Raw genomic sequence first — 22,467 nt, 5'->3', positions numbered from 1 at the left:
AAAAGACCTCGATCTGTGATCACTCATAATTCTGAACAAAAATCGATTTTTTATATAAAAACTCAAAAAATCTAAATTCGCTAATAACTTGGCAAATAAGCGTTTAATCAACGCTTATATTTCTGAACAAAGAATCGATTTTTTACATAAAAACTCAAAAACTAATCAATAAAAGGAGCTTGATTTGTGATCACTCATATTTCTGACAAAAAATCGATTTTTTATATAAAAACTAAAAATATCTAAATTCGCTAATAACTTGGCCAATAAGCGTTTAAGCAAGAAAAAGAGCTCGATCTGTGATCACTCGTATTTCTGAACAAAAATAGATTTTTTATATAAAAACTGAAAATATCTAAATTCGCTAATAACTTGGCCAATAAGCGTCTAATCAAGAAAAGGAGCTCGATCTGTGATCTCTCATATTTCTGATACAAAATTAGCAGCCGCAGCACTTAAACCTAATTAAAACATCTTACAGTGTAGAAAATAATCCATAAGAGGAATTTTCTTTTAAATTTTTCAAGATTAAATCGCAGATAAATGTTAAAATATAAATTTTAAAAGGATATTTTTTTACAATTCCGAACATACATATTTCGTAGTTTTATGAGTTAATAATTTTAAATAAATAAACAAAATACCTGTAAATTTTGTACTCACGATATTAAAAATTTATTGATTACTACACCATTTTTCATTGAAATTGACAACATTATACATGATATTGAGAAAATTCCAAATGAAATTTGAGAAAATTCTAATTGAAATTGAGAATTGCCATTTTAAATTGAGAAAATTCCAAATGAAATTGAGAATTTATATTTTAAATTGAGAATTTCAACTTTAAATTGAGAAAATTCCAATTGAAATTGAGAATTTCCATTTTAAATTGAGAAAATTCCAATTGATATTGAGAATATCAATTTTAAATTGAGAGAATTACGATTGAAATTGAGAATTTCAGTATGAAATTGCGAAAATTCCAATTAGTATTGAGAATTTCAATATTAAATTGAGAAAATTCTAAATGAAATTGAGAAATTCCAAATGGAATTGAGAAAATTCTAAATAAAATAGAGAAACATTATATAAATTATTTTAAATTAAAAAAAATCAATTAATTCCATAAGAATATACATACAATTTAGAAACATACATAGTATTCAATCTCCTGCCATTTATTTTGGTCAAGCATTATTTTAACAAATGTGATGAGAAATCAGAAGTTATCATTTTATTGTTCGTTCAAATAAAAAGGGATTTAAAATATAATTGAGAGTTCCCTGTCGTAACATTTTCCTCGAAAAATGTGTAACTTCAGTTAGATCAAATTGTAGAAGTGAAATTGAAGGTAAATTTAAAAATCAACCGTAATAATTTATATTACAAAATCGTATATACCTATTTTCCTATCCAGACTCAGAACGTATTGTACGTAAAATCGCAGAGTTCTTGATAGATGACAATTTTCTCAATTCCATTTACAATTTTCTCAATTTCGTATTAAAATGCTCAATTTCATATTGAAATTCTCAATTTCAATTGGAATTTTCTCAATTTCGTATTAAAATTCTCAATTTCATATTGAAATACTCAATTTCAATTGGAATTTTCTCAATTTAAAATGGAAATTCTCAATTTTATTTAGAAATTTCGCAATTTAAAGTTGAAATTATAAATTTCAGTTGGAATATTCTCAATTTAAAATGGAAATTCTCAATTTAATTTGGAATTTTCTCAATATCATGTATAATGTTCTCAATTTCAATGAAAAATGGTGAAGTAATCAATAAATCTTTAATATCGTGAGTACAAAATTTACAGGTGTTTTGAAAATTATTAACTCATAAAAATACAAAACATGTTCGGAATTGTATAAAAATATCCTTTTAAAATTTATATTTTAACATTTTTTTGCGATTTAATCTTGAAAAATTTAAAAGAAAATTCCTGTTTTGGATTATTTTCCACACATGTGTGCATAATTTTACCTGTGGATTCCTAAGAAAAACTGTAAGATGTTTTAATTAGGTTTAAATGTTGCGGATGCAAATTTTTCTGTTACCTAAAAGCGCACACAAATTTTAAAAATGTCCCATTATATCATAAAACGCTTAAGTCATTTATGAGCTAGAACCTAAATTAGAAACAAGACATCTGATAATATGTTTAGCTTAAAGATTTTAAAGTATAAAAGACTAAAGATTTACGAATTTCTTATACACAACCTAAACGATCTTGGCACAGTAAGCATCAAGAACTTCAGTTGGCAATTTAAATAAATATTTTATAAAATTTAAATCTGAAAATGGCACCTAAAACTAAAGTTGAATATGTTGTTCTAAAACTTACATATTCCATATCAATGTAAGTATTTAATTTTAATTAATCATTTATAAACTATGTATTTAATAATAACAATTTATTTACAGGCATCCTCAATCCTGTCCTCAAATTACAGTGTCACGCAGGAAGCGTTCACCATGTGACTCCATACCTCTAGTTAATGATTGGGTAAGTTTTATAGAAACAGATTAATATTTATTCTAAATTTATACTTACAAATAACTTTCTTTCTCTTTTTAGTTTGATCGCATAATGACTCAAGAGAAATCGACTATACCATCCACCGCAAAGGTACGTTATTGTGAGTGGAATATTACTTCGGGCAATGAAGATTTATTTAAGGCAAATGGTCATCGGTTTGAAAACATGTATTTTATAATGGGCAAAGAATCCGTACATTCGATGTTCTATATGTGCGAGCATATAAATATGGAAGGACGTCTTTCTTTAACTGCACATATTTGCCGCTGCTGTTTCAACAATGAGTTTGAAATTGTGGAATCCGTTAAGGGCTGGCTGATGGAAATGACTGGTTGTAACTAATTACACCTTCAGATAAAACTTAGCTTGTAATTTAGTCTGTAATATTTGAAAATTGTGATTCCTTATGTATAATTAGTATAAAAAACATAATAAATAATCATAATTGCTTGTGGTAGTTATGCAAAATATATATAAACATGTTTTTAATTAAACCAGAGTATTTTTATGTTGTTCAAAAATGTTTGAAATTTTCTTTTGAATTTTTTTTATTTTTTTATGATTTTCAGCTACAAAATGAGAAAATATGCGCGAAATTAACTAAATTTTGTAAGGAGAATGACTGCTTTAATGTTTATGGATGTTTTATTATGATTAATAACATTTTTTTAAGTTTCAGATATTGTTAATTCATCTTAAAATATTGGCCAATATATGGCAATAATGCAAAATTGTTTTAACTAATTCATTAGATAATAGAATTATAACGCAATTTTTAAAAAATATATTTTACAATTTATGTAAAAAAAGCAAAAATTTCCGTCATGTACAATTTTATAATATTTACTAGCTGAACCCGGTCCGCGTTGCTGGCCTTTAGAAACCATCTGTTTTATATTGCATATCGATCTCGATTTTAATATACAGTGTCGGTGAATCAACCTTCAATGTTAATACATGTAGTCGCATTTCGGCTGGTTCTAATGAATTCAAAAATTCAGTATGGAAATATCTTATTCATGACCCTATAAGCAAACCAAATTGTTTATTACAGACAGAAAATTAAAATCTGACTTTACACTGTTACCTAATAGGCTTTTCTGAAGACACCGTGAAAATATCATCAAAATAGGTCCAGCCATTTTTGAGTCCATACGGAACATATATACACACATCCATTTTTATGAAATATAGGGCATTAGCGGTATAATGTAAAAATTAGATTTTTACACACCCCTCCGCCCACAGACCGAATATCAAAAATCTGACTATACAGTGTTAACCGCTGGGATATTCTGAAGATTCCCTGAAAATTTCATCAAAATCGGTGGAGCCGTTTTTTATATATATAGATGGCATTAGCGGTATAATGTAAAAATTTGATAATGCCACGCCCCTCCGCCCACAGACCGAAAATCAAAAATCTGACCTTACAGTGTTACCCGCTAGACTATTCTGAAGATTCCCTGAAAATTTCATCAAAATCGGTCCAGCCGTTTTTGAGTTCATTCGGAACATACATACATACATACATACACACATACAAACATCCATTTTTATATATATAGAAGATAGATAGATTTATATATATAGATAGATGAACAAGTTCTTATTCTGAATGAAGAAAGTTTGGGAAGAAAAACTGATGTTCGATTAATAATATTTATTACAAAATTTATTCCAATTATGGATTTATTTTTTCTGTGTACCATTAATTTTACAATATGTTTTTATTTGTAAATCCTTTACCAGTAATTTACTATTCACGTATCTTGTTCGTTCAATGAACGGTATCTTAGCTATGTTATTGCCATATAAAGTTAAGCGGTATCACCATGTCTGCATTTGCTGCTGGCCAAAAACTGATGACACCAATTTTCCGGTTTTTTAAAACAGGTTTTTACAAAAGGACGGTTTTCGAGTTATTCGACAAACCGGTTTTTTTGTCTCGACAAATGTAAGCAAAATTTAACAGATAGAAGTCAGAAAACATATCGAGCAAAAAATAATCAGATGGCTTTTTAACGTCACCTGTAATAAATTCGCCTTGTTATACCGTATGCAGTAACACTTTGAAATATGTCTTTTTGTTCAGAACTAAATGAAAGTTCATCAAGCTCTGACTTAGAATATATTGAAAGTGACTCGCAAAATTTAGAAGCTCAGCTCAGTTTAGCAATAAAACAAGTTCAAAATCTACACAAAAGAACTAATATTGACAGAACGAACAAATTTTAATTTTTTTTTTATTTTTTTGGACAAAATTTCAGAAATATCGAATTAAATATTTTAAACAATGCAATTTTAACAGTTAATCCACAGTTAATGTCTCTTCTTTAATAAAAAATAATTTAAAGAACAAAATATAATTAACTATTAGTATTATATAAAAGTATCTATTAACATTAAATTAAATTGCATCCTTTCTTTTGATTTAAAATTCTGTGTAATTTGACTGAACAACTTTTTAATTTGTTTTAATAAAAAAATAATTTAATATACCTCAATTCTTAAATTGACAAAAAAGGCTAAAAACCGGTTATTCGAACCGGTTTTTGATAGAAAAAAACCGAAAACCGGTTTTTAAAAATTACGCTTTTTCAAATTATTCGAAAACCGGGTTTTAGAATATGTCGAATATTTGACAACTCTAGTGATCGCGTTTTTTTTGCACGAACTTATTTTTCGATATCGTTTATTTTTTGACGCATTCCCGCTGAAAACTTTCGTATTGAGCTAAAACACCACCAAAAAATTGTTTAACTTGTTCTAAGAAGCGCAACCTGTGCCGATTTAGCGATTTAGTTTTAAGGGTCATTTACAAGGGGAAAAAATGCATTTTTTCAGTTTTTCTAAACATTTTGCCATTAAATAATTACTTTTGCAATTTAATTTAAAAGAATCGAAATGTGTACGTAATTTTCGTTATAATAAGATATAAAACACAAAAATTGGTTAAAAAATTTTAAAGTTATTAAAAAAATCGCCAGGCCATTAACATTTTTCAGGCCACTAGAACAAGAAATGTAGGAACAAAATCAAAATTAACCTATTCGCAGGTATAACCAAACAAATTTAATTTTTTTAACGGCAATAATAAAGAAATAATTAAGATTGACTTACATTTTCTTTAGTTACTTCGATTTAAACCAAATATGAATAATGAACCAAAAAATTTCTTTATAGACAATATTCTATGAGAATACTGTGGAACTACCCTAACGAAGCATACCCTGCTTCCCATCTTCATGAATCACTTTCGCACTAACATCATGTAGGGATCTTCCTCTAAAAAATGCAACATACACTTGGCCATTTCTAAAAACTGATTTAAACAGATAGCTCCCCACCTTTTCCAACGTCTGACCTTGTGCTTTATTTATTGTTATGGAAAATGCCAGCCTTATGGGGAACAAAACGATAAATGCGGGTCTTCCTTCTTCAGTGCCTGTCAGGATATTTGCACATATGAGGTTTGTCGAAAGTTTGGTCACCTGCTCGCCCTCTAAAAGGTTTAACACCTCCCCGATGATTTGACAAATGCCATCATTTCTAGGATAAAGAATGGCATATTTTGAATACTTTTCTACTGTAGAAGAATTAAATTTTTCACAAAACATGCTCTTTACAATTGAGTCTTGAACCATCATTTCATTTGGAGATTCAATAATATCTTCTCTATCTATATTTTCCCGTGAAAATATAATCTTATAATCCGCTGAAGTTCATTAATACGATATTTTCATTTTAAATTATGGAAAAGATTATAATCTTCAAGGGAAAGTATAGATCTTTAAGGTGACAGGAAGAAAATAAGAAGTTGATTATTAAAATCAAAATCGAGAGAGTTATTGCTTTCAAAACAAATTAAGTATGATACTGATACAGGAATGTTAAATATTAAAAAAGAAGTACGGAAATTAATATTTCCTCTCCAAACTATTTGTCTCAAATGTATGTAGGTGTTTTCGGTGAACAGCTTGCAATCAGAAAGCACTCCAATAGAGGCTATTTTTTACATGAGGACTCAATATTTGATTGTGTCTTCATTAAAAGAACAATAGATACCATTTTTAATTTCATTCACAAGTGTGTTTCATCAAATATCGAAATTTTAAACATCTTATAAACTTTCAATTGTTAAATTTTTCTTGGGGAATGGAAGTCTGACATATAATTATCATATGGTCAAAAATTGGAAAATATAAGAGTAATACATCAAACATCAATTTCCTTTAAAATATATGTATGTATGTATGAATTTTTCAGTACACAAATGTGTTGAAGTTATGAAATATTTTCTTTGAGTATTCATAGGGTATTCATTCGACTAATGATCGTTCGATTAATCGAATAATTTCTTACGAATAATTATTCGAACAACTTAAAAATGGCCATTTTCGAATAACGAATAATTCGAACAATTTTATGTAGAATAATCGAATAAAACGAATAAATGTTCTTATATATTTAAATTTATTAAATTGCTTAAAATTTTTCATAATTTCAAATTTAAATAAGTAATAATGACTCACAAACATTTTATTGTTTATGAAATTCGACAAATAACTAAAAACAAAGGGACTTTCGATAACTGTAGATGAGTGTTCCGATAGCTCCTTCTATAAATATATAAATATTACAGCAGAAGTTACAATTCTAAAAACAAATCTTTCAAAATTTTTAACTTGAACCAATGAAAATAAAAGGTACGGAATAAAATATTTGTTATTTAGCTGGCGAAATATTAGAAGAATCACAATTAATAATCAAAATTTTAACTTAGATTAAAGTGGAGTTGAATGTGATGGAGAATGTGATTTTGAAATGGTCGTCGAAAGTGATATTGAGGATGACATTTATTACATGAATGATTACATTGAAATAGATGAAGGCCATGATCTTAAAATATATTTACGTGATGTTATTAACCGCGTACATAAGTATTGCAAAATATTTAATAAATCGAATGATAAATACAAATATTGCAAACTAACGTTTTGTTGAAAGAAAAGCATGGAGTTCATCTCATACATGATTTTGATCATCGTTGAACATCTTTGTCTAAAATGGTAATAAACTTTTTGCGTATTTGTAAATGCGTCAATCATGCACTGTCTGACTTCAAATTAGCCACGTTCACTGACAATGATATCAAACTTTGGACAGATTCCCTTTATTGTGTAATTCCCCAAGAACACTTTATTAAGCAAAAATTCAGCTTGATATATAATATAATTTGTTATAAGCAGTTTAGAAAAAGTGAATAATTAATTTACTAAAGAATTAGTTACTCAATTTAAAGCCCGAATTAATGAACGACATAAAAAAGGATCATGTATAACTAGCTCAAATTTTTTAAAGCATAGATCCAAAACGGAAACTAAGATGTTTGCTAGTCAATTGTTTTGTAGATTGTTCGGGAGTAAATCTGATCAGAATATTTCTGTTGAAAATTTAATGATGGACTTTGTTTTTGAATGTTTTTTAACATTATCAATACTTGAATTGTTAACTTTAACGTTATTTTTTGTTTTTCTTTAACAATAAAATATAAAAAAACCGACTTCAAAACTTCATTCTTTACTTTTTTAAAAAAATTTGAATTGTTCGAATAATTTGATTAATTTTAAACGTGTGATCGAATTATCCGATTATCTTATTCGAATTATTCGTTTTATTCGAACAAGAGAAAAATCGAATAATTCGAATACCCTAATTAATACCTTATCTACATGATGTTTAGATTAGTGCAAGTTACTAAAACCACGTAATCAGTTCAAATAGTCACCCTTAACATGTGGTACTACTAATAGATTTTATGTGTCATTACTGGGAACTTAAAAGTTATATATGTATCATCGTACGTGACATTTGTTCGCTTATAAAGTGTAATAGATTTTGCAAAAATAAGAGTATTTTAAAAATAATTTGGTCTTTATGTTCCATTCAGAGGGTAATATATTTTAAAATAATAAAAAGTTCTTTCGAAATATTCTTGTCCAAAATATTGATATAATTAAAGGTATAGTACGTGAGATAAAAGGGAACTAATTTTGAGGTACATGTAGAAATATGCGAAAATATTCGAATCGTTAGAGGCGTTATGTTTTCTTTTAATTTCTTACACTAAACGAAATATTTTTCCTTTACAATCCGTCATATTTAAATAAAAATCTTTGGATGATTTTATAATAAATAAAATTTAATACCGTACGTGACAGATTTTTCTCTTATTATAAAACAATATATATTCTGTAAATATATATACAAAAACTAAAAAAGTGAATAGAAAATATACATTCGGTTTCAATAAACAATTTGACAATAGCAAAAAAATAATCAGAGTCAAATTCATTTCATACTACAAGCTAATTGGGAGCCTAGTTTTCGCCGCAATTTTAGCCTGAAACATACCTAAAACATTAAAAAAATTAAATATAATCAGTTTAAACTATTATTTTTGTCTTTAAAATGTCGTAATATGATCTACATAAATACTTTCACAAAAAGTTTCAAGGGTTTTATGTAACTGAAGAGTAGAAAATTGTAGTGAATATCAGGATAACATAAAATGTTGCTCCATTAGGACTATCCAAATGACCAATATTAAGTAAAATTAAAATTGCTAATATAATGTAAATATAAAAATGAATTAAACAATTTTGGATGTAAGTTGTAGTTTATTATTCAGAAGGAATTTTCATCAGACCTACTATCATCATTTGCTGAATCACACGATACAATTTCAAAATCAGATGTTATTTCACTTGGTATTGCTAAAAACTCTTTTACTGTTTATTTTTCTTTGGTATTTTTCTTGTTTTTGTAATTATTAGATCCGAGTTAACAATTAAAAAGTTGAAAATATCTTCTAAGTTTTCTTTTCGCCCACATCTTCTCGCATTATTTTCTCTGAATTTTTTGAACATTTTATTACAAGCTTGAGTCTCTTCTGATAAAATGCCAACAGGTAATTTAGAGTCACAAACTATATCTGGGCCGTGTATGAGAATTTTGTGGAGAGTTGGCGACATGTTGTACCTAGGGTATTTAGATACATATGACTTGGCAGTCTCTATGCAAAACTTCCGAAAATTGTCTTTTTCAATGGTATACTTAGATGATAATACATCTAAGATCATATAAATATTTTGTATTAAATTTTTCTCTGTACCTGTTATTTCAGATGTTAAAGTATAATTTTTGAAGAACCGACAAGAATTGTATATTTTTGTTGAGCACTATTTGTGAAATATTTCGATAATTTTTTAAATATTTAAAGAAAATATATCAAATTGAATGCAAAAATCCAAAAACTAAGTGATTTTTTATTTAAAAAAAAAATAATGTTTAATCTTTATTCTGAATAACTGCAAAGGATTTTATTTATAAAGAACTTTCTTATATGATATAATACCTCCATTTGTTTTTTATATACACTATTAAACTTTATATAATTAAATTTCAGTATGCAATGACATCTTTTTTGGTCCACCTGTGTCCCAATAGGCAACTTGTGGCAACCTTTAAAAAAAAACATAATCTATTTCAAGACATTTCACCGAGTATTTTGTATAAGAAATTTATGGAGAATTCGGGAGAATTTCATATTTTTTTTACTTCTTTAAATAATAATAAAAAATCCAAAAACTATATACATTTAGAAGCAAATTTTATTTTTTTTCCTGGTTTTAATACATAAATTTGTATTAATTTTAGGTGTATGAAAAAAGTATATTAATAAAAACTATTTCATGACAATATTTTTCTTAACTTTGAGAAGACATAGCGGTTTATTGAAATCCGACTGAAAAAATCAGATTACGGTTTCATATAGAGAAAAATGTCAGCTTTCCGCCGATATAATTTTTTCCCCGAACAAATCAGTTTTCATTTTTGAATTATCACCAACCGTTTCCATATGTCTGCCCCAACGTGCATTGGTTTGTTAATTTAAATATAACATTTTTGTATTAAAATTTGTTTAAAATTAAAAAGGGGAATAGATACATAATTATTAAAAGTAATCGCATAAAATCTTAAAATAAATTTTAAAAAATATTCGATTTTGTCGAATAATTTGAGACAAAAAAACCGGCATGTCGAATAACTCGAAAACCGCCCTTTTGTAAAAACCAGTTTAAAAAAACCGGAAAATTGGAAAAAAACAGTTTTTCGAATAATTCGAAAACCGGTTTGACAACTCTAATCATGACTGTATACATTCGACTCTACTACCAAAGGGTAGTAAAACCCTATACTGAGTTTGTCCATTTTCGTGACCAATTTTTTTTGATGGGCCTCCAAAAATTCTGAAAATCAGTGGGCCCTCAAAAAATGGTGTCATCAGTTTTTTACCAACAGCTAATTCAGACTTGGTGATACCGCTTAACTTTATATGGCAATAACATAGCTAAGAGTCCGCCAAACACTTTTGCTTTTGCTTTTTCGTGCACTTTTTTGAAAAAAAATATAAGAAAATTTTTTTTTACTTTTTTTAGAATAACTTCCAGGGACTCCTAATTTTTCACTAGCAATATTTAGCAAAGTTGTATCTACGGTAAAGCTGAATATCTCTTGTGCACATATGAATGCATTCCGAACGTGTCTAGTCACCCTAAATAGCACATAAAGATCACTTTGTACCTTAACAATACACATACACCTGCCTGTTCTTATTTGCAAATAAAATATCTAAATTTGTACTGCATACTTTAGGGAGCTTTTTTATTACAGTTGACTGCATTCAAAAATTTCCGAGTTTTAACCGGAATTTTTTTTCTTTACAAAGCATCTCCTGAAAATTTCGAATCGAATACAAAATAATCAGCCAAATCGCTCCAGCCGTTTTCACATGATGCCATTACATACATGGACCATTTCATTTTTATATACAGTGACGGACAATACAATAGAATCACTACATATGAATTCGATTAAAGCGGTAAAACTACAAAATTTGATTTCAAAATTTAAAATTTGTTCATTTTGTATTAACGTAAACAATAAATAGAAAAAAATAAAATAAAAAAATAACACATTCTTATGTTAAAAACGATGTCATATCTAAAAGACTAAATAAAATATGCGACATTCAAATAGAATCAATCAGTCTTAAAATGATTAAAAATAAAAAATCATCATAAGAATTCGTTGTTTTCTTAATATTTTGTTGCATATCCATTATTTCTAATAACAGCATCAAATCTGTTGGGGATTGAATTTAACAAACTTTCGCATGTAGATCGGGAAATTGCATTCCATATTTCCTGAATTTTCTGCCAAAGTTCTTCCTTGTTTTTCAATTTTTCAGGTCCGAGTTTGTCTTTTACTATTTTCCATAGGATTTAAGTTTGGTTATTGAGACGGCCATTCCATAACATGAATTTTGTTATATAAAAACCATTTTTTGGCAAGACCTGACGTGTGCTTTGGGTCATTATCTTGCTGGAAGAGCCATTTTAAGGGCATATTCCATTCTGCATGTGGCTTTATAACATTCTCCAAAATATTTACATACAAGTGCTTATCCATATTTTCTTTAATCCAATAAATTGAACCAACGCAATACCAAGACAAGCTCCCCATATAATAATATTTCCCCAACCATGTTTAAACGTTTTTGGTTTTTGCCATTTTTTGGACGTCTAACCCATGTCTTATCATCACTACCAATTAAATTAATGGTCATTTCGTCCGTCCACAACACATTTTGCCACTTTTTTATATTTTCTGGCCCACACCAATCCTTATGATTTTCACCTGGTTTTAAATGAAATATTGGTAGTGATTCTATTGAAATGTCCGTCACTGTATATAGATAAATAGACTAGTTGTCCCGGCAAACGTTGTTCTGCCATAGCTCACATAAAGTTGGAAGACTCCAACTATAATAGTACTCCAGATATGCAACAATAAATTTTTATTTCGTATGAGAGGTGCCACGCCCATTGTACCTACACTAAGAGAAATATGACGATCTAAATTTAAGAAAAAAAAATCTTGAATTTAGGTTGCAAAAATGTTCAAGTTTTAATCTTAAATTATGGTCAGTAAGATTTACGTTCTCAAATTTAAGAATAATTTCTTGATTTGTAGAACGCATTCTAAAAATCAAGAACGTAATCTTAATTTTAAGATTGTATTTTTGAATTTAAGAACATATTCTCAAAGTTTAGATTGAATTCTTGATTCTTTAGAAATATGACAATAATGAAAGCTTGTTGTGTTATAAATTGCAAAACGCTGATCGAAGTAGACGTGTTTAAAAAAAGTGAACAAAATATTTAATTAAAAATCAGAACTTAGACGAACTAGTTCTTATAAGTATATCTGTGAGTGAAGATTTCTTGACGCTGGCTGATGGACAATATCATCTGATCAGAACGCCGTAAGAAATGATACACTTTCATACTTGGCCGATATTTGGGAAGTTTTTCCCACTGAGAATGAACTTTAGGTAATTTCGTTATAGATTTTATTACAAAATTATTATTAAAGCTGCATTATTTAACAACAATAGCCTAGATACAAGCTGATCTCGTTTGGATGGAGTACAAATTGCTGAAATGGGATCAACAAATCAAATGCAAAGTTCTGAAAATGCAAAGTTCTGAAATTGATGCTTATGATGTGAGGAAGTTTGTCATAAATGGAAACTTACATACAGTGTGCTCCAGAAAGATTTGGCAAAAATATGAAGTCTTGAGTTACTACGAAGGTAGCCAAAAATAAGTCATTCAAGAGAACCGGAATTGGTAAGAAAGTTGTTTTCGATTGCTAATTTCAGATTAAGTTATTTTCCCTTACAAATTTCAGATTAAAATTGACTTTCAAACTATGTACCCAGGAAAAGATAAATTTTGTTGATTCAAAACTAGGGTATTCGAATTATTCGATTTTTTTCTTGTTCGAATAAAACGAATAATTCGAATAAGAGATTTTAACTAGTTCGAATAATTCGATCACACGTTTAAAATTAATCGAATTATTCGAATAATTTAAATTTTTTTAAAAAAGTAAAGAATGAAGTTTTGATGTCGGTTTTTTAATATTTTATTGTTATAGAAAAACAAAAAATAACGTTAAAGTTAACAATTCAAGTATTGATAATGTTAAAAAACATTAGAAAACAAAGTTCATCATTAACTTTTCAACAGAAATATTCTGATCAGATTAACTCCCGAACAATCTACAAAACAATTGACTAGCAAAACCATTAGTTTCCGTTTTGGATCTATGCTTTAAAAAATTTGAGCTAGTTGGACATGATCCTTAATTCAAATACAACATAAACGTATTAACAACTTTCTTATGTCGTTCATTAATTCGGGTTTTAAATTGAGTAACTAATTCTTTAATTAATTAATTAATTATTCACTATTTCTAAATTATTTATAACAAATTGTATTATACATCAAGCTCTATCAACGTTGCCGAATCTTTGCTTAATAAAGTTGTCTTGGGGAATTACACAATAAAGGGAATCTGTCCAAAGTTTGATATCATTGTCCACTCCACTTTAATGTAAGTTAATATTTTGATTATTAATTGCGATTATTCTAATATTTCGCCAGCTAAATAACAAATATTTTATTCCGTACCTTTTATTTTCATTGGTTCAAGTCCTAAGTTAAAAATTTTGAAAAATTTGTTTTCAGAATTGTAACTTCTTGCAGTAATATTTATAGAAGGAGCTATCGGAACACTCATCTACAATGATCGAAAGTCTATTTGTCTTTAGTTATTTGTCGAATTTCAGAAACAATACAATTTTTTTTAATCATTTCTACTTATTTAAATCTTAAATTATGAAAAATTTTCGGAACACTCATCTACAATGATCGAAAGTCCCTTTGTCTTTAGTTATTTGTCGAATTTCAGAAACAATACAATTTTTTTTAATCATTTTTACTTGTTTAAATTTTAAATTATTAAAAATTTTAAGCAATTTAATAAATTTAAATATATACGAACATTTATTCGTTTTATTCGATTATTCTACATAAAATTGTTCGAATTATTCGTTATTCGAAAATGGCCATTTTTAAATTGTTCGAATAATTATTCGTAAGAAATTATTCGATTAATCGAACGATCATTAGTCGAATGAATACCCTATTCAAAACGAAGAAGTTTATGTTATTTGCAACGCAATCCTTAAAAGAGATCTATAAACACTTCTAATCGTATGAAGTCGGTTGGTTCTTTACTTAGTAAAATTTATATTATTAAAATTTCTGATTTTGTTAGCCTTCCTTTACATTTATATCCAATCAATAATGGAAGAACATATGTAAGACCAAAGTTGATATAATTTTAAGTATGTATGTAAATACAATACATTAAATAGAAATAAAAATATAATACATTTTAAACAAATTAAGTTAGAATGTCGAAATATTAAGATTACATTCTTAACAATTTAAGAATACAATCTTAAATTAAGATTTTTAAAAAGACTATGTTCTTAAAACCGATCTCAAATCAAGAACTTCGTTAAGATTACATTCTTAAATTTTGCAAAAGGTATTCTTAATTTAAGATTGTAAATAAGAACACAATCTTAAATACGATCTTAAAATAAGCAATAGTAAAACAATAAGATTTTATTCTTGAATTAAGAATTTTCGCATTTAACATACTATTAAGATTGAAATGCTTTGATTTTGGACTAAAATCTTGATTTTAGCACTTTTTTCCCTTAGTGTATATAGGTCAATTGTGAATCTAAACCATCCAGGAAACCACTCAAACACACACACAAAAATCGGCCCAGCCGTTGAGGAGGAGTTCAGTTACTAACACACGTACAGAAGAATTATATAGAGTAACTTCGGGTAATGTGGACTACCGTTTTGTTTTTTCTAAATTTTGGCCACAATATATATGGATATTAAAAGAGTTGTGAAGCAATAAATTAGCTAATGTATTCTCTAATGGTTTTTGCAGTTGAATATTTTTTCCGTTAAAGGATAAAAAATTTATGTGAAAATATTGTAAGGAACCCAAAAATCAGCATTAAAAAAATTGGAGGGTAATATGGACCACTATATGAGGCTAATGTGGACTAGTATTTAATACATAAAATTCATGAACCAGCTAATCATGAATGATTAAACAATTTAATTTCAATATATTTTTATTAATACAAACTAAAAAGTCGCGTTCGTGGCTTAGATAGATTGCTTACAAAGTACATAGTTATTGTCGGGTAATATGGACCAGTAGTACATAATCAAGTAATTCAAGTGGTCCACATTACACGAACTTGGGTTACAGTGGTAAAAAGTTATTTTTACCTAATAATCTAAATGTGCTTAAATTCTTACCAAATATATGCAAAACTACGTTTCCACTTTAACTATATAAAACAACCAAACATTAAATTCTACCAAGTAACTGTACCAAATTTTGTTTCTTACTTGAGCCGAAAAAAATGTTGAGCTGTCGCATTAATTTCAATGCAAGAATAAAAAGTCAACATATCAATAACTCATGAAAGCAAATGTGTAATTGTTGTTTCAAACAAATTGTAAAATGTACGACAAATCAGTTTTATCATACCTTCAATAGTTTCTGAAAAAAGACACTGGTCCACATTAGACGCATAGTCCACAATACCCGAAGTTACTCTATATATAAAGAAGATGGGCGTACGGAATTTGTTTTTTATGTATGACGTACATACATATATCTATATAAATAAAAATCAAATGTCGTTCGTTGGTAATTGCATCAGTTGAGAACGGCCGGACCGATTAGACAATTTTTTTTTTTTTAAATGTTGGTCATAGTGCAACTTAGGTTTTTACGGAATGAAAAATTGGCCACGCCCACTTTTTTTGATTTATCTAAAATCGGAAAACGGCTACACCGATCTGCCTAATTTTTTGTTTAAATGTTCGTAGTAATCCAATTTATCTTTTTACTGAAGGAAAAATTGACCACGCCCACTTTTTTCGATTTATCTAAAATCGGAAGTGAAATTGTTCATATTAGCGATTTCGAATTTCATGAGAGAAATATAAAATTTTACAATACAAACCTGTGTTTTACATGCTTGAACGTGAAATTCTTTTATTATTAACTGATTTATAAAAATACTAGCTGACCCGGTGCGCTTCGCCACCCCAATTAGAAGAATGAAATAGTACTATTAAGTCTTCCTTTGTGAATCTAATTGTAAATGTCTAATTTCATATTTCTGGGTCCATTATTATGGAAAATGCAAAAGAAAGTTACCACTAAAGTCACATTTCGTGAATTCAAATTCATTCAGAATCATGTGTGCCTAATTTTAAATTTTTAGGTTTATTATTATAAAATATTCAAAAAGTACCATTGCAATAAACAAATAGTACCATTGATTATCACTTTTGAATTCGCATTCACTAAACCATAACCCGTCAAGTTTGAGTTTTAAATTTGTATAGCCTTTCCTATATTATCAACGAAACCGCGGTTTTGAAATTCTTCGGTTTTTTGGAAACACTAGGTCCATTATTATAGTAAATTCACAAAAGTACAATTAGAATATATAAAAAGTACCAAAAAGCCCCCACTTGTGGTTTCCCACTCACTGCCATATAAGCTTAATTTCATGGTTTTAGGTTAATTGGTGAAGAAATTACAAAAAGTACCATTCGAATAAAGAAAAAGTACCAAAAAGTCTATTCCTTGAATTTTCACTCACTTAGGACCATATATGCTTAATATCATGTTTCTAAGTTCATTGTTATAGAAAATTCAAAAAAGTACCATTACAATAAAGAAAAAGTACCAAAAAGTATCCCCCTAGAATTCTCACTCACTTTAGAACATATACGATTAATTTCATATTTTTATGTCCATTATTACAGAAAATTCAAAAAGTACAGCTACAATATATAAAAAGTACCAAAAATCAGGCACTTGTTGATTCCCACTCACTCCGGTTCATATAAACTTTACTTCATGTTTCTAGGTTCATTGGTGAAGAAATTAAAAAAAGTACCATTCGAATAGAGAAAAAGTACCAAAAAGTTTCCCCCTAGAATTCTCACTGACTTAGGACCGTGTATGCTTAATTTCATGTTTCTAAGTCCGTTGTTATACAAAATTAAAAAAAAGTACCATTATAATAAAGAAAAAGTACCATCCGCTTGAATTTTCACTCACATAGGACCATATACGCTTAATTTCATGTTTCTAGGTCCATTATTATAGCAAATTCAAAAGTACCATTATAATATAGAAAAAGTACCAAAAAGCAGCCACGTGTGGATTCCCACACACTCGGGCCCATGTAAGCTTTATTTCATGTTTCTAGGTTCATTGGTGAAGAAATTACAAAAAGTACCATTCGATTAAAGAAAAAGTACCAAAAAGTCTACCCCTAAAATTCATACTCACTTAGGACCATATATGCTTAATTTCATGTTTCTAAGTTCATTGTCATATAAAATTCAAAAAGTACCATTAGATGAATAAAAAAGTACCTATAGTTCAGTTCTCACATTTTGGTACCTAAATATTGTACCCTATGCCTAACACAAACTTCACTCAGATACAAATCAGCTAACTTTAATGTCGATAAGTGAAATAATTTAAAATATTAAAAAAGTACCATTAGGAGACTTCGAACTTTAAAAATATTCCATTTTGCCAAAATTGTTTATGCTACAGACATGTCTCAAAATATTAAAATTTGTGTTAATGTGCCCATGAAAAAAAAGTACCAAACTGTTTACCCGGATTTGGCTCAATATACACCTTGGCACTCGAGTTCCAAATAACACCCTGTTAGTTAATTTTTGTATGAATCCAGGAACCAATGTTAAAAAAATTATCAAAATTGGCTTAATAATTTCAAATAAAATATATTTTCTCGATTTTATCCCCTTTTTGGTACCTTTTTTATCCCCATTGAGGTGGTACAATTTTATTCAAATAAATTTCTGTAACGTGGTGGGAGCTCATAATAAAATATTCGTATGTCTATGTTAAATTATAGAAAAACATATTTTATGAAAAAGTACCAAAAATAAACCCAAATTTTATCCCTTAAGGGTTCGAATTTCCAAAAAGTACCAAACTTATATTTTTTATTTTTTGATAATTAAAGAATACGATTTAAAATTTGTTTCTATGTTAATTGGTTTAAAAGATACATAGGGTGCAAAAAAGTACCAAAATACAGTTTTTACCCGTTTAAATGTTTCGAATTTCGAAAAAGTACGAAACACCTGTCAGCTTAATTTTTAAATAGAGTAACATGCAATTTTAAGTTTTTTTGTATCTTTATTAGTTTTGAAGATATAAGGTTACCGAATTTACCCGTTTTTACCCTTTTTTACCCCCTAAACTTTCGAATTTCCCTTCTTATCGGATCGTTTTGGGTAGGGAAGAACCCACAGTTAAAATTTCGTGATTCTAGCTTCAGCCGTTTGGGCTGTGCGATGATGAATCAGTCAGTCAGTCAGTAACGTTACTCTTTTATATATAAAGATAAAACTAAAATTATAAAAGGGGATCCCATAAACTTTAAAAATCTAATTAAAAGTATGTATTTCAGTGTTGTCTACATTCTAAATTCGCTAATAACTTGGCCAATAAGCGTTTAATCAAGAAAAGGAGCACGCTCTGTGATCACTCATATTTTTGACCGAAACTCGATTTTTTATATAAAAAATCAAAATATCTAAATTCGATAATAACTTGGCCAATAAGCGTTTAATCAAGAAAAGGAGCTCGATCAGTGATCACCTATATTTCTAACAAAAAATCAAAATATCTAAATTTGCTAATAACTTGGCCAATAAGCGTTTAAGCAAGAAAAAAACCTCGATCTGTGATCACTCATAATTCTGAACAAAAATCGATTTTTTATATAAAAACTCAAAAAATCTAAATTCGCTAATAACTTGACCAATAAGCGTTTAATCAAGAAAATGAGATCAATCTGTGATCACTCATATTTATGACCAAAAATAGATTTTTTATATAAAAACTCAAAATATCTAAATTCGCTAATAACTTGGCCAATAAGCGTCTAATCAAGAAAAGGAGCTCGATCTGTGATCTCTCATATTTCTGATACAAAATTAGCAGCCGCAGCACTTAAACCTAATTAAAACATCTTTCAGTTTTTCTTAGGAATATACAGGTAAAATTATGCACACATGTGTAGAAAATAATCCAAATTTTCTTTTAAATTTTTCAAGATTAAATCGCAGATAAATGTTAAAATATAAATTTTAAAAGGATATTTTTATACAATTCCGAACATACATATTTCGTAGTTTTATGAGTTAATAATTTTCAAAACACCTGTAAATTTTTTACTCACGATATTAAAGATTTATTGATTACTACACCATTTTTCATTGAAATTGAGAACATTATACATGATATTGAGAAAATTCCAAATGAAATTTGAGAAAATTCTAATTGAAATTGAGAATTTCCATTTTAAATTGAGAAAATTCCAAATGAAATTGAGAATTTCCATTTTAAATTGAGAATTTCATTTTAAATTGAGAATATTCCAATTGATATTGAGAATATCAATTTTAAATTGAGAAAATTACGATTGAAATTGAGAATTTCAGTATGAAATTGAGAAAATTCCATTTAGTATTGAGAATTTCAATATTAAATCGAGAAATTTCAATATTAAATTAAGAAAATTCTAAATGAAATTGAGAAATTCCAAATGGAATTGAGAAAATTCTAAATAAAATAGAGAAACATTATATAAATTATTTTAAATTAAAAAAAAAATCAATTAATTCCATAAGAATATGGAAACATTAGAAACATGCATAGTATTCAATCTCCTGCCATTTATTTTGGCCAAGCATTCTTTTAACAAATGTGATGAGAAATTAGAAGTTAACATTTTATTGTTCGTTCAAATAAAAAGGGATTTAAAATATAATTGAGAGTTCCCTATCGTAACATTTTCCTCGAAAAATTTGTAACTTCAGTTAGATAAAATTGTAGAGGTGAAATTGAAGGTAAATTTAAAAATCAACCGTAATAATTTATGTTACAAAATCGTATATACCTATTTTCCTATCCAGACTCAGAACGTAAAATCGCAGTGGTTCGTTCACAGCCGAAAGTGCAAATGAATGGATCAAAAGAGTTCTTGATAGATGACAATTTTCACAATTTCATTTACAATTTTCTCAATTTTGTATTCAAATTCTCAATTTCATATTGAAATTCTCAATTTAAAATGGAAATTCTTAATTTCAATTGGAATTTTCTCAATTTAAAATGGAAATTCTCAATTTAAAGTTGAAATTCTCAATTTCAGTTGGAATAGTCTCAATTTAAAATGGAAATTCTCAATTTAATTTGGAATTTTCTCAATATCATGTATAATGTTCTCAATTTCAGTGAAAATGGTGTAGTAATCAATAAATCTTTAATATCGTGAGTACAAAATTTAAAATTTACAGGTGTTTTGAAAATTATTAACTCATAAAAATACGAAATATGTTCGGAATTGTATACAAATATCCCTTTAGAATTTATATTTTAACATTTTCTGCGATTTAATCTTGAAAATTTTAAAAGAAAATTCCTGTTTTGGATTATTTTCCACACATGTGTGTATAATTTTACCTGTAGATTTCTAAGAAAAACTGTAAGATGTTTTAATTAGGTTTAAATGCTGCGGCTGCAAATTTTTCTGTTACCTAAAAGCGCACACAAATTTTAAAAATGTCCCATTATATCATAAAACGCTTAAGTCATTTATGAGCTAGAACCCAAGTTAGAAACAAGACATCTGATAATATGTTTAGCTTAAAGATTTTAAAGTATAAAAGACTAAAGATTTACGAATTTCTTATACACAACCTAAACGATCTTGGCACAGTAAGCATCAAGAACTTCAGTTGGCAATTTAAATAAATATTTTATAAAATTTAAATCTGAAAATGGCACCTAAAACTAAAGTTGAATATGTTGTTCTAAAACTTACATATTCCATATCAATGTAAGTATTTAATTTTAATTAATCATTTATAAACTATGTATTTAATAATATCAATTTATTTACAGGCATCCTCAATCCTGTCCTCAAATTACAGTGTCACGCAGGAAGCGTTCACCATGTGACTCCATACCTCTAGTTAATGATTGGGTAAGTTTTATAGAAACAGATTAATATTTATTCTAAATTTATACTTACAAATAACTTTCTTTCTCTTTTTAGTTTGATCGCATAATGACTCAAGAGAAATCGACTATACCATCCACCGCAAAGGTACGTTATTGTGAGTGGAATATTACTTCGGGCAATGAAGATTTATTTAAGGCAAATGGTCATCGGTTTGAAAACATGTATTTTATAATGGGCAAAGAATCCGTACATTCGATGTTCTATATGTGCGAGCATATAAATATGGAAGGACGTCTTTCTTTAACTGCACATATTTGCCGCTGCTGTTTCAACAATGAGTTTGAAATTGTGGAATCCGTTAAGGGCTGGCTGATGGAAATGACTGGTTGTAACTAATTACACCTTCAGATAAAACTTAGCTTGTAATTTAGTCTGTAATATTTGAAAATTGTGATTCCTTATGTATAATTAGTATAAAAAACATAATAAATAATCATAATTGCTTGTGGTAGTTATGCAAAATATATATAAACATGTTTTTAATTAAACCAGAGTATTTTTATGTTGTTCAAAAATGTTTGAAATTTTCTTTTGAAATTTTTTTATTTTTTTATGATTTTCAGCTACAAAATGAGAAAATATGCGCGAAATTAACTAAATTTTGTAAGGAGAATGACTGCTTTAATGTTTATGGATGTTTTATTATGATTAATAACATTTTTTTAAGTTTCAGATATTGTTAATTCATCTTAAAATATTGGCCAATATATGGCAATAATGCAAAATTGTTTTAACTA

General features: G+C 27.8%; 2 protein-coding genes across 2 annotated transcripts; both read left to right on the top strand.

The window, feature by feature from the left end:
• Positions 1–2,311: 2,311 nt before the first annotated feature.
• LOC135961300 (uncharacterized) lies at positions 2,312–2,892 on the top strand. The gene is made up of 3 exons (XM_065512791.1): positions 2,312–2,370; positions 2,436–2,517; positions 2,590–2,892. The coding sequence occupies exons 1-3, from the start codon at positions 2,312–2,314 to the stop codon at positions 2,890–2,892; spliced, it is 444 nt and encodes a 147-aa protein (XP_065368863.1).
• An 18,593-nt stretch (positions 2,893–21,485) lies between these two features.
• Positions 21,486–22,066, top strand: LOC135961298 (uncharacterized). The gene is made up of 3 exons (XM_065512790.1): positions 21,486–21,544; positions 21,610–21,691; positions 21,764–22,066. Exons 1-3 carry the CDS (start codon positions 21,486–21,488, stop codon positions 22,064–22,066), a joined length of 444 nt encoding a protein of 147 aa, XP_065368862.1.
• The last annotated feature ends 401 nt before the right edge of the window (positions 22,067–22,467 follow it).

The sequence above is a fragment of the Calliphora vicina genome, chromosome 5 (genome assembly GCF_958450345.1).
Source record: "Calliphora vicina chromosome 5, idCalVici1.1, whole genome shotgun sequence".
Classification (NCBI taxonomy): domain Eukaryota; kingdom Metazoa; phylum Arthropoda; class Insecta; order Diptera; family Calliphoridae; genus Calliphora; species Calliphora vicina.
This window is presented reverse-complemented; position numbering and strand designations above follow the sequence as displayed.

Coding starts and splice junctions, on each gene's coding strand:
- LOC135961300 (XM_065512791.1), top strand. CDS start 2,312: ATGGCACCTAAAACTAAAGTTGAATATGTTGTTCTAAAACTTACATAT. Junction 2,371..2,435: donor CTTACATATTCCATATCAAT/GTAAGTATTTAA, acceptor ATTTATTTACAG/GCATCCTCAATCCTGTCCTC. Junction 2,518..2,589: donor TACCTCTAGTTAATGATTGG/GTAAGTTTTATA, acceptor TTCTCTTTTTAG/TTTGATCGCATAATGACTCA.
- LOC135961298 (XM_065512790.1), top strand. CDS start 21,486: ATGGCACCTAAAACTAAAGTTGAATATGTTGTTCTAAAACTTACATAT. Junction 21,545..21,609: donor CTTACATATTCCATATCAAT/GTAAGTATTTAA, acceptor ATTTATTTACAG/GCATCCTCAATCCTGTCCTC. Junction 21,692..21,763: donor TACCTCTAGTTAATGATTGG/GTAAGTTTTATA, acceptor TTCTCTTTTTAG/TTTGATCGCATAATGACTCA.